General features: G+C 46.8%; 1 protein-coding gene across 1 annotated transcript in view; it reads right to left on the bottom strand.

The window, feature by feature from the left end:
- Positions 1-24,789, bottom strand: part of RYR1 (ryanodine receptor 1) — a 115,833-nt gene that overhangs the window by 16,080 nt on the left and 74,964 nt on the right. The window contains 22 exon segments of the mRNA XM_083369446.1: positions 912-993; positions 6,052-6,156; positions 6,448-6,576; positions 7,101-7,189; positions 8,014-8,094; positions 13,486-13,503; positions 14,261-14,334; positions 15,155-15,231; positions 15,882-15,961; positions 17,306-17,405; positions 17,506-17,534; positions 17,537-17,567; positions 18,138-18,189; positions 18,954-19,020; positions 19,023-19,059; positions 19,207-19,303; positions 19,922-20,034; positions 20,711-20,765; positions 20,767-20,846; positions 21,417-21,476; positions 21,975-22,145; positions 24,550-24,564. Coding sequence (XP_083225572.1) covers positions 912-993; positions 6,052-6,156; positions 6,448-6,576; positions 7,101-7,189; positions 8,014-8,094; positions 13,486-13,503; positions 14,261-14,334; positions 15,155-15,231; positions 15,882-15,961; positions 17,306-17,405; positions 17,506-17,534; positions 17,537-17,567; positions 18,138-18,189; positions 18,954-19,020; positions 19,023-19,059; positions 19,207-19,303; positions 19,922-20,034; positions 20,711-20,765; positions 20,767-20,846; positions 21,417-21,476; positions 21,975-22,145; positions 24,550-24,564 — 1,642 coding nt within the window.

The raw sequence follows: 24,789 nt of genomic DNA, 5'->3' as shown, positions 1-24,789 counted from the left end.
GAGAAGCAAAAGGTCTTCTACAAAGAACTGTCTAGTGGCCTCTTGAAAAAGCAACTTTGGAACAACCATGACCTGGATGACTGAGAATCTCCACCGACAATGTCATAATTGTGTCACTGAGTCTAGATACACCAAGGATACAGGTGATGGCAGTGCTCCCCCTTCCTCCTGGCAGACCCTGATGGTCCCGTTCATATCTTTGCTTTGTTTTAGTAAATATTTTTTTTCTACTCATTGCTTCAAGTTCTCCAACCTGGAAGAATAGGACCAAGCGTGATCCAATTTGCAGACATGGTCTAAGAATGAAACTGCATGACTCACGTAACCAGAGAGCCAGTTTGGTCTAGTGGTTAAGACACCAGGCTAGAAATCATGAGTTCAAGTCCGACCTTAGCCATGGCCTAAGACAAGGGTCTCCAAACTTGGCAACTTTAAGATTTAGTGATTGGCTTTGGCAGACTTTGGGCCAATCACCAGGAGACTGGGAGTTCTAGTCCCACCATAGCCATGAAAAGCCAGCTGGGTGACTTTGAGCCAACCCACCTCACAGGGTTGTGTTCTGCAGAAAATAGGAGGAGAAAGATGTGTTGGAGATTGTCATGGTCTTAAGGCCAGGACCAGCTATAGCAGTGTTTCCTAACCTTGGCCACTTGAAGATGTGTGGACTTCAACTTCAGCAAAGCTGGCTGGGGAATTCTGGGAGTTGAAGTCCACACATCTTCAAGTGGCCAAGGTTGGGAAACACTGAGCTATAGCAAGCATTAGCCTTCAGATTTGGGGCCAGAGATCTAGTCAGAGTCCACCTGGAGATTCTAGAACCTGAGCCTAAGGCCCTATAAGCCAGGAGGTTCTGCCCTTTAGAAGCCAACATGGAGCCCAGAGACTCCTCCAGAGGGTTGCCAGGTGATCACCTTCCAGCAGAGAAAGCAGCATCACCACCATGTCCTTTTGAAGGTCCAACAGCTCCTTCAGCAGCCCAATTTGGCTAGAATCCTGGAAGAACAAGCAAGTGTAAGATACAGAATGCCATGAAAACGGGGGCATATTTCTCTGGTGCGCCCTGAGGCCTCTTTGAAACACACCTCAAGGACCCCTAGGCCTTCTTCACTTACAATCCTCCAGCCATCAATATTCTAATTGTCACCCACACCAGTTGGCTTCCGGCTAGCAGCATCAAAAATTGCAATGACCCGACAGGTGTGAAGGTCGTGTGAATCAATGGGTAAAGGTGCTGACTCGTGCTCTAAATCGCTCTGGGGTCCCACAGCAGGTGGAAACTAAGTCTAGAGGGACGTTTGGGATCAGAAGTCAGTTTGGATCAATGATCCTCAACCACAGCAAATTTAAGATGTGTGGACTTCATCTCCCAGAATTTCCCAGGCAGAATTCTGGGAGATAAAATTCCACACATCTTAAAAGTTACTGAGGTTGAGAAACATTGGTTTAGATAGATGCAACCTGACCAGTTACCGTCTCCATGCACTGCATGTAGAAAAAACATCCAAAATCAGCCAAAATGCTGGAGGTGTGGTGGCGAAGATGCAACATATTTTCATATATGGTGGACTTGTAAAAAGGTCAAGGCTTTTTGGATAAAAATTTGGTGGAATATGCAGATTTTCAAGCAAAGGATAAAGTTTTGTCCGCAACTCTTTTTGTTGGGTATAATTACAGATGCTACAGTTGTGGACACTAAGTTGATGTTGAATTTAATTACAGCAGCAAGACTTTTAATAGGTCAATATTGGAAGAAGGAGGAATTGCCGACTATAGAAGAATGGACTTTAAAGGTTTCTGACCTGGCAGAGATGGCAAAGATCTCGACTTATTTGAAAGATCATTCGCAAGAACGTTATATTATGGAGTGGAAAAAATGGATTGAATATATCCAGAACAAATATGGGACTAAAAAGTTTCATTTAGCATTTGAATAAGTCTTCCTTTCTATTTTCTTTTTTTTTCTTTTCTATATGAAATATTAGTATTGCTTGTAGTTATCTTATATGAGCTAGAGAGTGATAGATTTAAGAATTTATTGTTGGTAGCATATGGATGCTTATGATTGTTCTTTGTTTTTATACCCTGTACTTAGCTCTGGGAAGTGGGGGGGGAGGGGGGAAAGGGGGGGAGGGGGAGGGAGGGATAGGTAGGGGAGGGGGAGGGGGGGATTGTTAAAGATAAAATGTATTTTAAAACTTTTCAATAAAAAAAAATAAAAAAACAAACAAACATCCAGATGACCTTCAGATGTCTCTTTCCTGAAGCCTCCCGTTCTCTTTGGAGGATGTCAACCAGGAACTAACCCCCTGTTGTGATTCCTCTTGAGGAATCAGATGAGGAGGAGGGGCCTGGAGTGACATTAGACTCAGAGGAAGCCTTTGAGGAGCTCCAAGACTTACAGTCGGACGAGGAGCCTGGCCCCTCTACTCACGCTCAGGCTGAGACACAGCTGTGCTGGGAGGCTGAGTTGGACAGTGATGTAGCACAGCTGGGAAATATCCAGGACGTGAGACAGCACCAGCAAGAAAAGAGAGAAGGACAGAGGAATGCAATGGGGCGGCTCCAAAGGCAAAGGAGAAGGCATCAGGAAGCCACGCCTGGGCTGAATAATAAAAGGGCTGGTGTGGGAGGTGCTGGTTGCCAAAGGCAACTGTTCATGCTGAGGATCGAGTTTCTGTGGACTGTGTTTGTTTGCCTTGGACATTGACTCAGGTCTGTGAATAATACAAGGGGCCGGTTTTTTCTTGCGGTTCCTGCCTTTTTGTTGGAAGAGGAGTTTCTCCTTGTGAGCATAACAAGGATTCACGTAGGCTGGGTGCATTTGTTCCTCTGAACAGGTGGTGGCCTCCTTACCTCAGGGTAGGATTCGCTCCGAAAATGCTCCTCGTGGGCAGCGCAATAAAGAGATAGTTTGATGAGGGAAAGAGATAATTGCGGAAAGATTTCTCCTTGATGAAGTTGTCCCAATGCTTACTCCCGCCCTTGTGCTCTGAGGAAGCTGGGATGGGGTTGTCCAGACCACCTTCGCCATCCTGCTCTGACCGTGACTTGGAGAAACCTTCTCCAGTCTGAATTGTCCTCAGCTGGCCTCCTCACTCTCCCCATTTATGCCCCCATCGCCGCTGCAGTCAAGCCCCTCCACCTGGCTCTTGGTGGTCCTCTTCTTCTCCGTCCTTCCACATAATACCTCCCCTTGCATCCCTCCCCTCACCCGCCAGTGCCTGCAAGGTTACCAAATGAGCTCGGATGGGAGGGATGAGCCAGCAAGCTCAAGCAATGGTCAAGCATGGAGCCTTCAACCACCTCCTGATAGATGGAGGAGACAGAAAAACAGAAAGGACACAGCAGGAAAGGAAAGCTGGATGAGGAACAAGAAGCAGCCACTGCAAAATGGGCCAGATCAAACATGCTATTCTTCCACAATAAATCAATGGAGCAGGAGGCATCTGGCAGTTCCACGTCAGGATGGAATTGTGGGGTCCTTGGTGCTCTCTGAGCTGGGTGGTTTTTTGCAGACGTTTCATGACCCAACTAGGTAACATCATCAGTGCTAGAAAGGAGTGGGGTTTGCTCTCTGTTTATATATAAGTGGCTTGCCCTATCAATGTTGGTGGTGATGCTCTTGGTGCCTCTCTGATTAGGCTGTTTACTGTTTGTCTGTCTGGGTTGATAGCTCATCCTACCAAGTTCCTTTCATCCTACCAAGGAACTACCAAGAAAGCAAATCCCTCTCCCTTCTGGCACTGATGACGTTACCTAGTTGGGTCATGAAACGTCTGCAAGGAAATCACCAAGTTCAGGGAGCATCAAGGACCCCGCAGTTCAGATCCTAAGGGGTGTGGGATAAAAAGTAAAGGCTGCCTTGGGCTGATCTTGACTTTTGAGTAACCATACAGACACAGCTAGGCCATTTCCTCTGCAATATACCAATTCAGCCCACAGATCTGAGATTTACTTACTAGTTTACAAGCTAGTACCAATGATGCTCACGATCTGGGCAATAAAGCCATAGCTTTGTTCATATAGATCAGTGTTTTTCAAACTTGACAAAAGCACAAAATTAAGAGCCCCAAATGGGTGGCCACAAAAATGGGTTGAGCTACCCCTTTGGGCTGAGCCCAGCCGGTTCCTGTAACCACAAAACCTTGAACTCGGAAAATCAGCACCTACCCAAGACGAAGTGATGCAGATTCTATAGACTGTAAAAATCCAGCTTTAAGAGTAGCCTGGCTACAGAATTAATTTTGTTTCCCGTCAACTACAAACTGTCTGTCACCTCTCTGCGTGCAAAGCGATTTAGGACAATTTAAATCTAGACCTGGTCAACAGGATAGGCCACGAAGGCAGAATAACCTTTTTTATCAATTGCATTAAGCTCTGCCAGCTGGCCTGGGGTCCTGATTGAGGGAGGGGGGCGTATTATTCTGGAAGTGGCTAATGGGTAACACCCCACTTCCTCCCCGAATGCGCTGGGCTCCCTTCCTCTCCATCTTGGTCAATGTAATTTAAACTGAATGTTAAATGGCACGTCTCTATTGATAGCTTTACCTGGCATTTTTACTGACGGATTGTTAAACCACCTAAAGCTGCCTTTGGCAGGAAGAACGCCATATAAGCTTAATCAATCAACCAATCAACCAATCAATCCATCCATTGGTCTGGCCCGGTGAAAGAAAAGGGAGAGCAAAGGGGGATGGGGGGGTGGGATGGAAGGGGGAAGCAGGAGAACCGTGAGGATCAGCCAGAGGGGGGGGGGATGGAGGGACGCAGACTACAGAAAAGGTTCTTACGCCATTTCGAAGCGCTGGGGGTTGGGTCGTCTGTCACACATTGGAAAAAAAATATTATTCAGAAAGGTTTCTAAGAGAGGCGTTTTTCTTTCTTTCTGTTTTGTATTTTGCTAGGTTTGGCTCCTGGTCGTACGGTCAGCCTGCCCCCAAAACATCTTTGGTAGGGTGGGAACCACCATTTCAAGCCGTGAAGATTTTAACTTGAAATGTTTTGCACACTGCTACGGTACCAATAAAGGAGAATATTTGTAGCTCAGGGTTGAAATGAGGTGGGGCCTTGGTGCTCTCTGAGCTGGGTCGTTTTCTTGCAGACGTTTCACAACCAAACTAGGGAACATCATCAGTGCTAGAAGGGAGTGGGTTTGCCCTTACTTCTATACACTAGTGGCTTGCCCTGTCGGTGTTGGTGGGAGTGGTCTTGAAGGGTCTTTGGTTGGGCTGTTTCCTATTAGCTCGTTTGCCAGTTCCTTGACTGGGGTCTTGTTTACTTCTTGAATGTTGGCCTGATGTTAATCTTGGAGTTCCTCTATGCCACGGGTAGGCCACCTTGGCTCTTTGATGACTCGTGGACTTCAACTCCCAGAATTCCTGAGCCAGCCATGCTGAGGGGAAAGCGAGAGGTTTCCAAGCTGAGCCAGGCTGGCTCAGGAATTCTGGGAGTTGAAGTCCACGAGTCGTAAAAGAGCCAGGGTGGCCTACCCCTGCTTTGTGCTCATCTGGGTGCTCATTGCTGGTGGGAGGTGTTTTGGTCAGCCAGTGACCATTCCCACCAACACTGACCGGCCAAGATCATTTGAATATAAGCTGAGAGCGAATCCCACTCCTTACCAACGCTGATGATGTTACCTAGTTGGGTAATGAAACGTCTGCAAGAAAACAACCAGGCACAGAGAGCACAGGGACCCCTCACAGCGCTATGAATAAACCGGCTGGCAACATTCAGCCACCAGCTTCAGGCTGCAGAAGGGCTGTAATGTCGGACCTCAGCTCTAAAACCTAAGTGTTGGCTGCTATCCTAAATGACCTGGCAAAGGTCAATTTTTTTCCCTTTTCTTCCTTAGCGGCTGTTGGATAATTAGTCAACCTCCGGAGATCAGAGCTACATTTGGGAGGTGAAAGACACTGGTTGCTAGTGCTAGAAAAATCTGCTTTTGGATTAAAAGGGTTTTATTTGTCCGTACTCCTTCCGTGGACAGGGCGCTCTCTTCTAGAGCTCAAAACCAAAGCCACAATTCTGTCTGTCTCTTCATTTTCTTTTTACCTGCGCCAGCTTCATCATCATGTGAGCAAAGACATGGAGGAAGCCAATAACTGCGTCCCACAACCTGCTATGTGCTAAACTCTGCTGGTTGCCAGTGCAAGGCCCCTGAGAAGACAAAAAAAGAGAAAAAAAGCAAAGTGTGGCACATTTCACATTAATCACCTGCAGGAGCCCAAGATGAGGCTGCCAAGTCATTCAGACCAAGCCTAAATTACAGCTCTTTGCCTCTCAGCTGACCTCGGCCAAGCTGAGAGACATAAGCTGAGGGCAAACTCATTGTTTCATTATTACAGGTCCTCCGGGGGGGGGGTAATTCAAAGAAGCCGAAGGCCGAGACACAACACCTTCTGGATAAGGGCCTCTCCTTATGGAGCTTCCCCATCTCCTAAGCTGTACCTGGATATATTCGGTGAGGCTGTTGAAGACCTGCTTGGCTACGGCCATTGCTTTGGAGAAGTTGCGTTTGCCCTGGTCGTCAATCACGTCCTTGCCTGAATAATACCAGTAGAAATCGCTGATGGACTCCTGGATGTTTGGAAGAGAAGGAAGAGAACATAAGCTGGCTTCCCATCCTGTGGAGGTCCAACAGCCACAGAAGAGTTCTCCCAACTGTGGCTGTGGATGAAGCAGAGTTATTCCTGAGCTTACAGAATCACAGAGTTGGAAGGGACCTTGGAGATCTTCTAGTCCGACCCCCTGCTCAGACAGAAAACCCTACACCATTTCAGACAAATGGCTATCCCATCTCTTGTTGAAAACCACCAGGGATGGAGCACCCACAACTTCTGGATGCAACCTGGTCACTTGTTCTCGCTGGCAGGAAGTTTCTCCTTAGTTCCAGGTTGCTTGTCTCTCCTTGATTAGTTTCCCTCCGTTGCTTCTTGTCCTGCCTTCAGGAGCTTTGGAGAATATAGCTTGACTCCCTCTTCTTTGTGGAAGCCCCTTAGATATTGGGACGCTGCTGTCATGTCACCCCTAGTCCTTCTCCTCATTAAACCTGCTGAAACCGTGCTTGTTGCAGTTGGACATCCATAGCTGGGAGGTCTCACCTGAAGTCGCAGAAGGTAGTCAACAGTGCAGATTATGATGTTGATTGTGGTGGTGTTGCCAGTCTGGGTCCGTAGATAGTTTTGGAAATCTGCAAGGGAAAGCAGTGGGTGTGAATTCAGCCTCGAGCCCCTTCCTGGGTTCACCAAAACAGCCTGGGTCCAAGTCGTCACCAATAACAGTCACATTCCTGTTGGAGTGACAGCACCCCCAATGAGACATGATATAAAAAATTATATTAGGGGTCAACATCGCCCCACCTAAGGATGCAGAAAACTGAACAGAGTTGGGGATGTGTGAACATCTGGGGAATGCTGTCCTGGAGAGTAGGAAAAGGTCCATCTTCAAGGTCTCACAAGGTGGCCCTATCTGGACATGGAAACTTGAGCCCATCAGCCCTCCTAGATTTTACTGGCTGGTTAATATAGACCTCCACAATGGCAACCATTTCTCTTTACTGAACGTTCAGCCATGCTCCCCTTCCATCATTCTCAACATCGTAACAGTTGGAAGGAACCTTGGAGGTCTTCCTAGTCCAGCCCCCCTTGCTCAGGCAGGAAACCCTATGCCATTTCACACAAATGGTTGTCCAATCTCCAGTGATGGAGCAACCACAACTTCTGGAGGCAAGTCATTCCACTGGGTAATAGTTCTAAACTTTCAGGGAATTCCTCCTTAGTTCCAGGTTGCTTCTCTCCTTGATTAGTTTCCATCCGTCCTTCTTGTCCTGCCTTCAGGTCTTTGGAGAATAGACTGACACCCCCCCACACCTTCTTAGTGGCAACCCCATAAAGGGGGTTGTATGTTTATATGTTTATGCAGCTGTTCCTATTTCTGTCACTCTGCTCCGGTTTTGGAGCCCCCGGCTGCTGAGCAAAAACCTTCCTTCTCTTGGGTTGGATAAGTTCAACTTACCATTGTTGTGTCCTTCACAAAGGAGCTGCAGGAACCGAAAGAGGTCCTGGGTAAACAAGTCGTCAGCCATCACCTTCTCTCCTAGAGGGGTGAAGGGGTGAAGGGAAAAGACAGAACTGGCTAACGTTAGCAGGAGTCACATAGCGAGGAGCAGAGAGAAGGAATTGGGGTGAGCCAAGGATGGGCAGGGACTGATGCAGTTAGTAGAAACTGAAATTTCTCCAGTGCTGGGCACAAGCTAGCTTGGGCAAGGCAATCCACACGGCAAAAACATGGCTGCACACTGGGTGAAGACACAACCCTGCAGGACTCAGCCAGGCTGAATTCCCCTTAAGGTCTTGGGGACTACAGTTGCTTTTTGCAAACAGTAGCCGCCTAAATAAAACCTGGCAGAATTTTAGATGCTCTTAATGACTTTTCCAAATCAGTGCTAAAATGAAAGGTGTTGGGGGTCCTTGACTTGCTGCTCTTTGAAAAGTATCAATAATGGAGAATATTTGTAGCTCCGGGCTGGAATGAGGGGTCCTTGGTGCTTTCTGAACTTGGGTGGTTTTTCTTGCAGATGTTTCATTACCCAAACTAGGTAACAGTGCCAGTAGTAGTAGCAGTAGATATTTAAATTTAGCAGCTGGAGCAGTGGGCTTGTGCAGTGAGCCAGAACGCACAGTTATGGCTGATTGGTTGAAGAGTGCTGGCTCCTTCGTGAGGCAATCTGCACTGTTATTGGTTGCTCTGGATGTGGAGGGGGAGTTTCCCTTTTTTCCCGCCTTTTCCTTCTGTGTGCCGTTTGCTGTATGATTTACCTCATGATTCACATTTACCTCATGATTCCCGTTTACCTCATAATTCTCATGATCTAGTTTGACTCCATTTGGACACTTGCTGCACAAATTCCCTGGCAGTGTTGTTCTTTGAAAAATACCAATAAAGGAGAATTTTTATAGCTCAGGGTTGAAATGAGGGGTCATTGGTGCTTTTTAAGCTTGGTAGTTTTCTTGCAGACATTTCATTATCCAAACTAAGTAATACCATCAGTGCTACCAGTAGTAGTAGTAGTAGTAGCAGCAGCAGCAGTAGACTACTGACACTGATGATATTATCTAGTTTGGGTAATGAAATGTCTGTAAGAAAACAACCAAGCTCAGAGAGCACCAAGGACCCCTCAGTCCTCCTCCTCCCCCTCCTCCTCCTCCCCTTCTTTCTCTCCACAAACTCCCCTCCCTTCTAGCACTGAAGATATTAATTAATTGGATCATAAAACGTCTGCAAGAAAGTAAACAAGCTCAGAGAGCACCAAGGACCCTCTCTTTAAAAAAGAAGAGAATGGTTGAAGAGCAAATCAGTGAAGAATTAGTTCAAAAGCTCCTTCTTCAATTTGATGAGGGTTAATACAGAGGTCCCCAACCTTCTGGGCACCAAGGACCGGTTCTGTGGAGAGGTTTTTCCGTGGACCGGAGGGGGTGTAGTTTCATGTACTGCCTGCATCTCACAGATAGAGCTTTGCTTGTTTGCGTGGCACGCCGCGGCCCGGTACCAGTCCACAGACCTGGGGTTGGGAACCCTGTGTTAATATACATACATTGGCCTCTAACGGGCACTGAAGTTGAGGACTTCTAAGCCCAGGTTTGGTGCCCATCAACCTTGAATGATTATTTTCAGAGCAAAAGAATTTAAAAGACTGGTCTTGGGGAACTGAGCTGAAGTGAGGCCTGCAGTGGTTGACTCGGTTGTAGTAGAATCGGGGTTCTCATGCATCCGGTTAGTGGATTGTTTGACTCCATCATGTAGGAAGGCAGGAAGGTGCACAAAATTTTGCTGAAGAAAACCCACATCTGTGACATTCCAGCTACAGCTCAATGTCAACAGATCGGCGGGATGTTTCCATCGCTCCTGATGGAATTTCAACCTCAAGAGTTGGAGACACAAGAGGTGTTATGATGGGATAGCAGAGAGGAGGGTGGGAGAACGGAGTAGAGTTTGGCTTAACCAAGGCTGACGTGAAGGAAGGCCTTCTGCTCGCTTCTGCCCTATGACCAAGGATGTTCTTTGCCACGTCATTCTGGGACAACCCTTTTTGTGGCTCATGGGAACAGGATCAGAGGGTGACACACAACGTGGGAAGGGAGGGTTGGTGTGGGACGAAGAAAACGCAAGCAAAGAAAATCCAGCACATCAAGACAGCGGTGGGAGGGGATGGAGGTCAATACAGACCAGGAAGAAAGCAAGAATTAAGGGACCCAAGGGACCAGCCCTGTCCTTGATGGTTAATAGAATTAGTGGTAGAAGACGGTCCATCATCCGTTCTGTGGCCTTGGTCATTAATGAAGATATGAATCCAACTTTGGCATGAGGAGGGCAAGGACTGCTATCCCATTCACATGAAGGAGTTTCCTTCCTTCTGTGGGATTCATATGTCCCAACTGGCATTAATGACCAATCCCTTTTCCACTCGTGGTGAAGTAGCTTTCTCTGTTTCCTGGCTGAACGCAGGTCATCCTCCCCCATGAGAACAGCCATCTTCCCTTCCAAACTGGGCACAGGTAGTCCTCAACTTATGACCGCAATGGAGCCCAAAATTTCTGTGGCTTAGCCAGACAGTTGTTAAGTGAGTTCCCCCCCCCCATTTTATGACCTTTCCTGCCACAGTTCTAAGGTGAATCACTGAAGCTGTTAAGTTAGTAACATAAGCGAATCTCGCTTCCCCATTGACTTTGCTGGTCAGAAGGCCGGGACACGGCAACCATCATAAATATGAACCAGTAGTTGCCAAGCGGCTGAATTTCGATCACGCGGCCATGGGGTATGCTGCAATAGTCTTAAGTGCGAAAAACGATCCCAAGGCTCTTTTTTCCAGCGCCATTTTAACTTCAAATGGACACTAAATTGTTTAAATTTGATGTAAGTCAAGGACTACCGGTACAGTTGCAGATGGAAGCCGGCCTCAAGGAGAGGGAGAGAGAGGGCCATTTGCTGCCCCACGTTACCTCATTAAGAATGACTTTATATGAAGACAGTTTGAATTAGAAAAAAACCCGGGGTGTTCAAAAATCCAATTAAATAAAATCTGGGAAAGCAGAGGAGCTAAGCAGGACGAACATGGTTACGACATTTTAGAAAGACAGGACAGCAGTGAGGCTACAACCTCAGAACATAAATAATCAAATCTGAAGAAGCCCAGATGTGGCTTTTCCAAAACTGGCCTCTCAATTGTAATTTTTAAACAAAAGGGAAACGTCATAAAATACTAGGCCTGCGATGATCAATGCACTGCATTAGTTCATATTGAACTAAGCTGGAATATTTTTTTTTATCCAGATCTCTTTTTTTGGGGGGGGGGGTCCAACCTGAAAACACTGCACATCTCTGTCTAAAAGCACAGAACACAGGAGGTTTACAAAGGCGTGCTACAAGGAAGGCCATAGAGTGGTTGCTATAAGGTTATTAAAGCAGAAGAACATTTACTACAAAGAGAGAGGAAAAGTATATCAAATACTAGAAGCACTATTATAAGAGCTTCTTAAAAATATGCCAACATAATATAAAAAGACCACCACAATACTGGAGGATGGTATAATACAGACTTTCCTGCATTAACCAGGAATTTAATAAGAATACAGTTGCTAAAAACGTCAGTGCAATTTCAGATGCCAAAAATGTCTGTTATCTCAATTTCTACAGAGGTACTATAATGTTTCTACTGCCAAGTGTCCAAATTTTGATCACATAAGTGTGAGGATGCTGCGACGGTCATAAGTGCAAGGACTGTTTATAGCTCACTTTTTTCAATGCTGTTGTAAATTCAAACAGTCACTAAACAAATGGTTACACTGAAGGCTACTTGTATGTACACAGCATTTCCACAGAGAAGGACAAAGTTTACCTACAAGACTGAGGCCCAAGAAGCGTAGTAAATATACTACACTTTTACTCTGCAACTTTTCTACTTGCTTAACCTGTACCTGTCTCACAAATACACAGACACACTCTTTTTCAAACACAAAACATCAGAAGGTATCTACATGGGTACTGAGGACATAGGATCCAACAGCTAGTTACTACAATGACGCCGCACTGTTACAAAGCACTTATACCACCAACACAGCCACACAATTGTGCTTGCACCCTCCTTTGTCCCAGTCTAAGCTGGGACGACAGCTGGCAATAGGCAACGAATAACTCTGCTGTAAACAAAATGGCGGGAGGGTGCAAACATGGAGGCAACAAAGTGTGCTACACTGAAGACTTTTGGAAATAGGACAAAGAAAAGGGAAGATGGGCGGGATAGACCGGGATCTGCATCAAAAGTAGTCAGGAGCCCATAAGGGATCCTGAAAGTGGGAGGGGTCAAAGCTTACAAGAAACACAATGCATGATTGTTTGAATTTTGGGGAGAAGGCTAGAATAACATGTGGTCCTGGGGTTATCAACTAAAGGACATGCACCAAATAAAGTTCAGGACACTTTCCTGCCCCCTTTGAAGACTGATCAGAACCCCCTCCAGCAATTCAAGGTTGACACGGGTGTAACGAGTCGCATAATTATTCAGCCAGGTTCTGGCTGATCATGGTGCCTTCACCCAACGGTGAGAAGAACCCAACCATCTTGCATGGAGGAGAAGCAACTCCATCGTGATTTTTTTTTACTTCAGTGGAGTCTCTTCACCAGACTTCAGATGTTTCTCCAGCTAGGACTTGAAACCTATCTTAGCTTCTGGTCTTCCAACCAGAAGACTACCCAGAACTGCTTGCTTTTGGGGCCTTGCCTTAGAACGAGAAAACTAGCCATTCTGTCCATAAGACTTGGCCTGGTTTCCAAAGAACAGACCAGCCTAGCTAGTCAACCCACCTCCTACTGATAAGCATAGACGTTCAACAGTGGATTGATATATCTACCATTAGCCTTGCCTGGACCATAAATTATAGTCTCCTGTCTGCTTCGCTTGAGATTCCAGGTAAAGCCCAGATTCTCAGTTGAGGTAATTCAGTGATTTGATCACCAATATCAAGTCCAGTCTGAAGACTGTAGACTTGGAGCTCACTGGGCAAAATTCCTCACTGTCCAGAACTTCCAGACTCTAAGGAGATGTGGCTTAACGCAACCCAACCATTCCCAACACACACTTGAGCAAACTTCATCGCAGTTATTTCTGAGCATCCCCGTCGCCACATCCATCTTGCCCATCGTCTACTAGTTGGTCCAAATGTAGGACCGTCTTCTGATCTCTCTACATTTGCAGCGCTCAGAGTACGTTAGACACCCGTGGTGAATTCCTTAAAGATTCTAGGATTCTAGATTCTAAACCAGGATTGGGAGGAAATGGGAGGAGAGGGTTCCGATCAGGTTTCTGCTTTTTTTTTTTTTAAGCTTTCATACTCTCAGGTTAGAAAGGGCCATTAAAACGGAAAAGAAAAGAAAAGATGAGAAACTGGCCATCAAAGAAAAACTCAGTACAAAGCAAGAGAGATTATTTACCATTTTCACGACTGATGACTGAGGGAGGGGCAGCGGTGACACCAGGAGAGGGGAGGGGAAGGGGAAGAAGGAGGAAGGAGAGAGGAGGTGAGTGCAAAAAAAAAAAAAAGGAAAAGGATACCATTATAAACCAAAGAGAGGGAGCAAAATAAACCCCCCAAAATAGATTAAAATGCCATTAACGTGGAACGGAGAACGGATGAGACCAGAGAGCCTGGGGTGGAGGAAGGTGGATGGGGAGGAGGAAAATCCATTTCTGGTTTTAGAAATCTCAATTAATCCGCGTCTGATCAGAAGGAAGCAGTGAACACAAAGAGGATATGCAGAGGACTGGGTTGGGTTTGGAGGAAGAGGAGGAACACTGGGCAGGCAGGCCGGGTCAGAAAGAAGCCAGTGTCCATCTTCTGCATCCTTCCCTAGGGATGCAAACTCTGCCCCCATCTTCAAAACAACACTGAGCCTGCTCCATAGCCAGCCTGGAGAAATGCCTGGGAAAACATTTTCCAGCAAACAAAAACCAGGAGGTGATGTCTCACATGCAAAGCTTCCTGGCCTCCCCTGCTGAATTTTTTTGGACACCCTGAGCAGCACCCGCCCTCCCAAAAAATCCAGTGCCCAGACTCAACCTTGGGGTGTGTGTGTGTGTGTGTCAGAAGGAGGGGTGGGCTGCTGGCCTCCCCACCTGCCTTAGGAGGCAGGCGAGCTAAGACAAGCTGGATGGACTTCGTTCTTGGTCGATTTGCTGGAGCATCTCAACCGGGTCAGAAGGACTTACTTGTTCCTTCTTCTGTTACCATTCCAAGACCTTCAGCTTTGTTTTGCCTCTCAAAGGCATTGAGGTCCAGCACGCTGCAAATGAAGGGGAGGAACGGAACAAGAGAGGAGGTGAGGAAATAGTAGAATGGCGGTTGCAGGACCAATAAATACTGGGAGTAGCAGCTTCCAGGATGAGGGTTGTAACACTGACCTTGTTTAACTTTTACTTAACTTCTCTGGACCAAGACAGATCCAGCAAGAATGCTTCCTTACTATGCGTTCTCTCATTCACAAGTAATCTTTACTTTTTTTGTGTGCATTAGGACTCCATTTTGAGCAGCAGCAGGCAACCCAATTGCTTGGCCAACAGATCCCCTAATGATTTTACCGCTTGGTCTGAGGCACCATCTTAAATTTCTTGTGATGCCCCCAATCTAGCTTCAGTCCAAGGCATTGTGGGAAATTAAACAACATGAGACATACACAGAAGTCCCACGGATGGAAAAGGTGGCCTATATGGAAGTTATCCTCAAATCTGGAGTTCCCCATAGTCCTTCCCTAACTGCTTCTATTGAGCTCCAAGCTTGAAGTCACCACACAGCCTTGCAATGGGTCCCCCGATTTTTTCTATCTGTTCTCAGAAGATACACATGGCGATGTCACCATTCTTGGCGCTTCCCTGTCCCCAGAAAGGACCCATCAGTGAGGTGAAGGGTCTTCAAGTCTTTCGCAGCCTTTTTTTATAACCAGAAGTATGGGAAAGAGATATGGACTGAAGTATGCAACTTCATAATCTCACAAAAAGGACTTATCCAGTCTGCAAGGCCTTGCTGAATCCAGAGAACCTCAAGTTCCAGAAGATCACGAGAAGTATTGAAAACAAAGAAGAAAAGTAGAAGACACCACAAAGTACCTGCAGGTCTGCATTAGCACCTGGACACTCTGGAAGAATCCCACCTCACGTTTCTCCTTCAGATAATTCAGCATTTTCTGAAGAAAGGGAGAAAGTCAACATTTCAAAAGGATCAGGGAAGCTAATGTTTTAAGTTTTTGGAGACTCAAACAACATAACGTTGCAAGTTCATATCTTCATAGATCATCGTTCTTCACATCTACAGCTCTGAAGGTCTACAGAGTCTACAGAAGGTCCATACTATAGATGGAAGGAGAACCATACTTTCCTCCACGGCACGGATCTAGTCAGGCCCTTCCCTACAAAGGAGTTAGTGAGAGAATCTGCTCTTGACATGATGTACCTCTTCCAACCCCCAAAATCAGATGCTTCAAAGCAGACCATCATGTGGAAAGCTAGAAAGGCCGAAATCTGCCCCCTTCAGTTAATTCTACAATTCTGATTTATGCTGGGGCGGAAGGTCCATGGTGGATATCCAAAATGAATATCCATTTGATATAATCTGTAGCTTGCTCTCGCTCTTCTTTTATAGATTTCTCCCACCACCAGCTGTTCTTCAGACTGCTTCCCACTGAACCAGAGTTCTCCAACTTCAACCACCACTTCCCTCTCTGTGTCCTAATTTTATACTCCATCCAGTGTTATCTGACTCTTTTAATCTTGGGGGTAAACCATTTCTTGGTCTCCAAGAATTAGCCACGAAGAATCCTGGTCTCCTTCTTCTTACCTGCTGTACCGTCTCATTGCCACCATTTAGGATGGAGATGCCCAGTTTCAGAGTAGAGGCAACCATGGCCCCAGGCTCCCCTGTCAGGACAGAAAACCAAATTGTTTCGTGACATGGCTAGTCTTGGAACACAGAGTGACTTTCTTCCCCAGGACATGCATCTAAAAACCAAACCAGAAGGGATCGGAGAACCGTGGTGCTAGACTCCGAAGGGCGTAGGAGAAGAAGAGGCAGAGCCTGGAGGTGGAATCAAGAGAGGAATCAACCTGGAATCCTTACGTAACCACAAGCAGTCTAAGTCCAGTCCCTCTTGAATCCCATTAACTTTTTATCTAGCAGCAATTTAATGCTGACCATTTTGACTAGATCCTTGTACACAGGCATGAGCAATAAATTCTCTTAACTGGAACTTCAATCAATCAATCAGAACAGAGTTGGAAGGGACCTCGGAGGTCTTCTAGTCCAACCCCCTGCTCAAGCAGGAGAACCTACGCCATCTCAGACAAGTGGCTGTCCAGTCTCTTCTTAAAAACCTCCAGGGATGGATCACCTACAACTTCTGGTGGCAAGCTGTTCCACTGGTTAATTTTCCTCACTTTTAGGAAGTTTCTCCTTAATTCCAGGTTGCTTCTCTCCTTGATTAGCTTGTGGTCCTAATTTGTGGTCTTGATTCCTCACACCTGAGGAGGATTACTGATTCTTGAAACTCTGTACAAAGCTAAAGCACTACAATTAACGTTCAGCTTGAAACCTCCAAAGGTTTCTCCAGCCCCTCCCCCCACACCGAATATGAAACCCAGCCAATATCTTAGGAATTTAGACTCAAAAGCAAAACAACTTTCTAATTTCTATGGCTTAAACAGAGAAAAAAAATTGTTCGACAGCATTACTTGCAGTACAGGAAGTCCTTGACTTATGACAATTGAGCCCAAAATTTCTGTTGCTAAGTGAGACAGTTGTTAAAGACCTTTTGGGCCACAATTGTGACGTGAATTACTGCCATTGTTAAGTGAGTAACACGGTGGTTAAGTGAATCCGGCTTCCCCATTGACTTTGCTTGTCAGAAGGTCGCAAAAGGGGATCACGTGACCCCGGGGGATGCTGCGACCGTCCTAAATATGAACCAACTGCCAAGCATCCAAAGTTTGATCACGTGACCCTGGGGATGCTGCAACAGTCATAAGTGTGAAAAATGGTCATTTTAAGTCACTTTTTTCAGTGACACTGTAACTATGAACGGCCACTAAACAAATGTTTTTAATTTGAGGACTTCTTGCATTTCCCAAATCTTCCAGCTACAGCCCTTTCCAACTTAATTAAGGTTTCCTCTCTTAGACTGAAGTGATCCTGGTCTGCCCAGGGATCCATTCTTTGCTGGAGTTAAGAGGAAGGGGAAGTGGGGGGGGGAAAGACCCCCTTCTAACCTTTACAAGCGCTAAGCATTTGCAGGACCATCTCAGCTGCTCCGCGATTGTGAAGTCGCGATTGTTGGTACAAAAGCTTCTGCTTCTCCATCTCCTTTTCCTGCAAGAAGACAAAGGATCAGGCAGGAGGATATTACGGGAGAGAGACAGGGAGACTTCCAAAACCAATTTGGGAAGCTGAGAAGAGAGAAGTCTCTAACCTCAAACGGCACTTCTTCTTCCTCTTCCCATTGCCTTCTTCTCCTTCATTAATGTGGCAGCTCTGAAGTCCCAGGGATAAAGAAAGGAAATAAAGGGGGGGGGGGGAAATCAGCAATATAGATATATGAAGATCCTTCCCACAACTGTCTCCTGGAAAACTCCCAGCCTGGCAAAGGAGGAGGGATCAAGCATGTAGCTAGCCTGGAGTCCTTGCACAGCCACAAAAGATGTAGACCTAACACTGCCTAAGTTCCACGGGACCTTATCTATTTGTTCCCAAGGGAAGGCAAGTATCTGGGGAGATTCTTGTAGTATAGGTGGAACACAATAAAGTAGTCAACTTGAAACCTTCATGTGTGGATTTGGTTGCTTGTGTTTGACACTGTCCCAGCCATGACCCATTCCAGAATACATATAAGATCCAGAAATAGGTTGCATCCCCTTTCCCCCAAACCCTCCCACCAATGGGTCCTGCCCCACCCGTTTTTGGAGAGCAGCCAACATGCCGCAAAAAAATTGGTGCAGCATTTGCAGCCACAGAAGCCACGTACTCCTAGAATAGAGGTGATAATGTGGCAAGACATTCAGGCCAGCTTTTGAAGCAAACCAAAATGGCCCATCTCTTGCTTACCTTCGCCATGATGTCAGCATATGCCATGTACAGATAGTCTTCATCCAGTTTGCTGAAATAAAGTAAACAAGTTCAGGATCCACAGCAGCCTGTCATGCTCCAGATAGACTGAAATTCCAACTCCCCAAATCAACCAAGAATTCCGGAAGTTTCAGGGCAACCAAGCCTGAAGGACCTCAAGTTGGAAGCTGGCCATACAAGCCACATAGACTTCTTATGCCATCAGCTCTAGGAGAACTGCTATCCCTTCTTTGGAGGATAAAGGATGATTATGGACAAGGGTGAGGGTACTGGGTAGGAATCCCAGGGTTGTTTGTTTTTATATATATCAAACTGAGCCTGGTGGTGTGGAGACGCTTGGTCCGTTCTTCTTCAACTTCCTCAAGTAATTTCCCTCAAACCATCTCTGATACTTCCAGCTGAGCTGGGAAGAAGCAAATTGAAAGGATCCCACAGCTGGCTGGCTGAATCTGATGACTCCCAAATATCTCCCTCATCCGTGCTTTATAGTCCAGGATCGGGCCCACACATTAAGTCCCAGCTAAGCTGAATTATTGCTCATGCCTCTACACAAGACTCTAGTCAACTAACCATCAGCACTAAATGGTCACTAGATAAGAGCTAACAGAATTCAAGAAAGTTGGGCTGAGACTACTTGTGAGAACGTAATGATTCCAGGCCGATTCCTCTCTTGACTCCAGCCCCGGGCTCTGCCTGCCCTTTTCCTCTATCAGGGCAGAACATTTCAGCTAGAGCTACTTCATCCTTTTTGCACCCAAATTCACACCGGGCTTTGACTCTATCCCCACTACAAACCTCTTTTCTGTTAATGCTGTCCTGCTAAAATGGAGAATGAGCTGATGCAAAGGGTCCGGCTTCTTTCCTCCTCCTCTTCCTCTTCCTCTTCCTGTGGCCCAGGTTTCTACATCCCACAGTGGGAAAAAGAGCAATTAGAAATTAGGCTAGGGCACCTCTGAAATGTAGCATTTCCCCTAAACAAATACCAGGGCATGAGCATCCAAACCATGCACCCAGTTGACCTCATGTGGTCTTCCCGGAGAAGACTCACAGACAGGTCGTCAATCATTCTGTCTTCAAAGGGATGCTCTTCAGTGAAGATCCAGGAGTACTTGTAGCTCTCCAGGAACATGTTGCAAGCCCGATGCCTGAGAAGCAGAAAGGCAGATCAGCCGTGTCCCAAATGATTCCCAATTTTGGCAGTGTTAGGGGAGCACAGATCTCCCCAACTGCTGGAAGGGCTCTACTCGCCATGGCCAATTCACCACAGCTACCTTGTTGCAGCCAACTTGGTGTGGCCAACTCACCTTGGACAACTCGCCATGGACATCTTGCTGCAGCGAACCTGATGTGGCCAACTTGACACAGCCAACGCAGCATGGCCAACTCATGGTGGCCATCTTGCCGCAGCCCACTCGCTGCGGCCAACTCACCTTGGGCAACTAACCACAGGCCAACTCATTATGGCCAACTCACTGTGGAACAACTCACCCTGGGAGAAGAGCTATGCCAATATCGAAGAAATAGTTGAAAAGAATAATTGATGAAATGTGAAGAGCAAAAATTAAAATATTTTTAAAAATTATTTTAAATAATTAAACTGAATCTGTTGAATTGTCCTGCAACACGTTGTCCCATGGCGAGTTGGCCGTGGTGAGTTGACCGTTGACTGTGGCGAGTTGGCTGTAGCTGGAAGAGGTAAATCTGGGTATGGAATGACCCTTATTCAAATCAGTAGACCAGCCAACCAAGCTGTATTAACTCACCTGGGCAGGTTATAAAGGGGCGTCATGCGGAAGCACGCCACCACCGCACGCCGCCGTTGCTTGGAGAGCAATTTGTGCCACGCGGCTTTCTTGGATTTGTACGGGTGCTCTAACTGCAGGAGAAAGCAGAAGGGGATTGGGCAGGGTAACCGACATTTCTCTCCCCCACCTGCTTTTCCTAATCAGTGGTTTCCTTCCCAATTCTTTGTATTTCTCCCTTGAGGTTTCTCCCTCTGAAAACTCTATGATCCATCAGGAAGATAGCTTGCTATCGTATCCACAAGGCCTTCCCGGGTGATTAATTGTTAGCTGGACAGCCTCCAAGCGCATGGAATTGCCTTGAAGGCTTATATGCTCTCGGCATGCACAATTATTGAATGAATGTCCAGAAGGATGATTTTGATGTTAGAAAAAGGAATTTAAAAAATGGAAACAAAGTGGAAGGAGGGTGTTTATTTTTATTTTTTTTAAATCCAATGAGGACTTTTCATAAAATGGGCCATGAGTCCCCCGGACAAGGGGGCTGAGAGATTAATGGGTCCTGACTAATGGATTTATTGCAATGCCGGTTTTAACTTGGGCTGCCATTCTGATTATATTTATTGTTGGTGCTTTTTTGTTGTGGCTGGATTATTTTTTTTAAAGCTGACTTTTAAATTTTGGCAGCCGCCGAGAATCGCTGTATGAAATTGTTCAAATTTGGGAAGCTCTCGGCAGCCATCAAAAATGTAGATAGCAAATCCTATTCTTCTACCTATGAAGCTGCCAAATCCCTTTGTGGGTCTATACCTGTTCCAGGTGGTAGAGCACGGCAGAGACCTCTTGCACCCGTTTGACAATCTTCCGGCTTGTTGCAGTCCTCAGCTTTGCCAGCCATCTCCCTGTAGAGGGCCATCTGCCAGCGCATGGAGGAGGAATTCTCACACTGCAAGGCAAATGGGGACATTCACAGAGCATAAGCCATGTTACTTGACCTTGAAACACACACACACACACACACACACACACACACACACACACACACACACACCAATTCATGTACTCCCTACCCAAGCTCTAGTTAAATGAAGTCTTAAAACTAGTTTCTATCCCCAAATCCTGGGTTAGAATGAGTGATGGATCCCTTGTGTGTTTTTTTCAGATTCTTTTTGGGTGACAGTTTCTGCGTTTTATTATAGTCATTGCTATGTAGTAGTTTGTAAGCTGCCCGGACTCATTACGGAAGGAAGGAAGGAAGGAAGGAAGGAAGGAAGGAAGGAAGGAAGGAAGGAAGGAAGGAAGGAAGGATGGATAAGAAGGGAGAAGGAGGGAAGGAGGAAAGAAAGAAAGAAAGAAAGAAAGAAAGAAAGAAAGAAAGAAAGAAAGAAAGAAAGAAAGAAAGAAAGAAAGAAAGAAAATAGATTCTACTGTAACTCATGTGCTCATCCAGACACGAAGGGAGCAAGTCAATTTATGGCAAAACCTGCAAAACCCTGGAGCAGTTCCAGGTCCTCACCTTGCCTTGAAGATGAAGGTTATTGTTGAGATATTCACGCACCTCTTCATCAGTGTCTTTCTGCGGAAAAGGAGAGCATTCGCATGAACAAAATAACCAAGAAACAATTCTAGAAAAACAAGGGTCTGTTCCCACCAGGCTCATCCCTTCTGAAATACACCATCAATTGTGATGTTTGTTTCTGAACACTTGTGTTCCTTGACTGATGGGACTTTGGGTTTGGTATCCTTGATGGCAGGACAGAAAGCGCTGAAATCAAAGAGAGAACTTGAGGAGGAACAGGGTCAGTGTGATCCCGTGTGTCTGTGCTTGTGTTTGTGTGTCCTTTGCAGCTTCTCTAGCCTCCCTCAGCTGGGAAATTGCATGTCCATTTCACGCTCTCTCAATCATCTGGGTTGCCTTGTTTACTCTCTCCAGCTCCACAGTTAAGTGGACCCTTCAACATGGCTTCAGATTTAGGCAACCAAGGTCAACAGGGTCAACAGCTGGACATCTTGGGAGCCTTTGCCAATGTCTCCTCCCTGATCTTCTTGGCAGTCCCCACCCCAGGTGCCTCACCAAGGCATAACGTATCTTGGCCAGGCTGATCAGCTCTTGGTCAGTTGGGGAACACATGTTCAGTCCGATGGGAAGCATCTTCTTCAGCGTGGCCACGATGAGGGATGTGTGGACAGAATAGCGGTCCCCTCGACGCTTCTTCTTGTGACGTTCCTGATCCGAGCCACCTGACTGGGAGAGGAAGACCAAAGTCAGCCTGGTGGGGAGGCTGTGCCGCTCAGGTTGTCCTCTGGCATGCCAACAGCTTGACCGGGCAAAAGCTTTAATGACCAAGCACTGCTTCAGACATGGGGATTCCATGACCTGGTGAGAAAGCTGGAGCAGGTCCTCCGTCAAGAGAAGACGGGAGGGTGGAAGAGAAGAAGCTGTAAAAACTAGGGCAGGGATGTCCAACCTTGTCTACCTGAAGACCTGTGGACTTCAACTCCCAGAATTCTCCAACCAGCATGTTGAAGTTGGAAATCCACAGGTCTTCAAGTGGACAAGGTTGGACACCTACGATCTAGTGGGTCAAAGTGACAATCCAGACACCTGCTGCCTCTAATACTCAGGAATCTGGGATCGACCTTCCAAGACCATCTGTCAGGAGCATGTGGATCAAAATCTCATTCCATGCGTTAGCTTTTTGATCCACCAACCTGGAGACAGAAAGGAACACTCTGAGCGGACTTTGGAAGTGATGGTGCACATGCAGAGGTTATCTCCGGATAGGAGAAGGGACTTCTCGGGATGAGAAGAGGGTGGGTGTTAGGAAGTGTAGAGAGGACCCATTTGGGAGGACTGGAGGAGAGAGAACGGAGTTGCAGGGCTAGGAATGTGGGATTAAAATGAGTCACACGGAGGAAATTGCTGGCAAAGGGAATTATCGGACATTTTAGCAGGATCTGTGGAAGTGCTCATGTCAAGAGGTCAGGGGTGGCCGCACGGTGTGGTCAAAAAATTCAAGATAAGTAGTTTTATATGATGTATTATTAGTTATTTGTTATCTGTTAGTAATATAATTATGACTATGGAGAGTTAAAGTGCGACAGAATTTATTCTCTTATTTTTATTGTTAGCATATTCTAGCTTATGTTTGTATCACTATACCCTGTATTCAGCTCTGGGAAGTCGGGGAGGGGAGAGGGGAGGGTAGGGGAGGGTTGGGGAGAGGGGAGGGGGAGGAGGGAGTTTTTTGTATTTAAAAATGTATTGTAAAACTTTTCAATAAAAAAAAAATCAAGATGGCGGCTGCCACAATCCGATGCAAACTGCTTGTTGTTGGGTTTTTTTTTTATGTGATGCATCTAAAGCAGATGTTGGATCACACCGTCATGGACACCAATTTGAATTCTTTTTTTTTTTACCACATCCTACAGCAGGGGCGGGCAATTAATTTTCCCAAGGGGCCACATGAGAAACTGAGCCTTTATGCAGGGCCGAACCAAGAGGGCTAGGAGGGTGCATAGGCAGGCATGCACGCACATCTGTAAATTGGAAACAACAACAACATCTCAGCAGTTGCCTTTAAAATTAAAAGCAGACGGGACCGGACAGAGACAGCCAAAAGGCCGGATGTAGCCTGGGGGCCATAAAATGCCCAGGTCTGCCCCACAGACTTGGAGACGGAAAGGAGATGCTGAACTTTATCGGGTAGACCAGCGGTCCCCACCTTTCTGGCTTGGAGGACTGGCAGAGGGGGCAGCGGTGGGATGGGGGGGGGAAGAGGGGATGGTTTCACGCAGAGGCTCACCCACCAATTCTGCGGCCCAGTTTGGAACGGGCTGCGACAGGAGGAAAAAATAATCAGATTTCTGAGACACCCCCCCCCCGGACCAAATTTTGAAAACGGGCAGGATTGAGTTGTCGTGGCACAGAGAGGCCCTCTTCCTCCCTCCCTGGGATCAAAGTGAGATGAAGCCATTTGGGCCAATCAAGACGACAAGACACGGTTCCAGCATCTTGGCCCGCGGAACAGCCAGCCTTTCAAAACAGCCTTGCTAACCTCTACGCATAACCGCAGACAAGCACGGTGGGCAGGCAGGGAGACGAGGGGGCGTGAGCAGGCAAGCACCCCACCCCTGGAGAGTGGCAGGGCAGGATGATGGGCTCTAAGGTGTACAGGGAAGAGAAGAGGGCCAAGAAGGTGGACTGAGATTAAGAAGAGGACCCCCCCGAGGCATGCTGGGAGTTAAGGAACATCGTTTTTTTAGTACTTGATTTTGGGGACTTCGGGACAAACTGGTTAGTTAGGAGGAGGAGGACGAGGAGGACATGTGGCTGAACTATTCCAGAGCGTGGCTGCCCGCTTCAACATGGCGTGAGTCCCACTAACTGGGTGATTGACAGTCAGAAGACGCCACCCATCGCATGTCTGATGCGTTGCGGCCAGACCTGCAAAAAGCTACCGCATTTTTGTCACCGTCCATGCAGCCGCAGCCCCTTCCCTTCCTCCCGGCCCCCGCCCAATGACTTTGCAAGGACTCCCTCGCCCCACTTCTAAACAGGGAGGGAGCGAAGGGTTGCGGCAGAGATACCCATTGCTCCATGCTGCCTTGACCCTTTGGGCCAGTGGAACAGCTATGCTTTTGCTAACCTGGCTTTCTTCCGACTAAACCCACATGTGGAGAGGGGAGAAAAAGGAAGACAAGACAGGAGAAAGAGAAGGTTAGAGGAGGCAACATCCCCGCCTCTCCCTTATTCAGAGGAAGGACTCGAAGCAAGAATCACCTACCCAGAACTTGGTGGATCTAAGATCCTAGGAAAGCTCCCATCACCCAGATGTTGCTTTCTTCCTCCCCCACCCCAAGCAATAGCTGGTCAGTTGATCCAAAGA

This window comes from Vipera ursinii (assembly GCF_947247035.1).
Source record: "Vipera ursinii genome assembly, chromosome: 9".
Taxonomy (NCBI): domain Eukaryota; kingdom Metazoa; phylum Chordata; class Lepidosauria; order Squamata; family Viperidae; genus Vipera; species Vipera ursinii.
The sequence above is the reverse complement of the archived record's forward strand: the minus strand, read 5'-3'. Positions and strand labels throughout refer to the sequence as shown.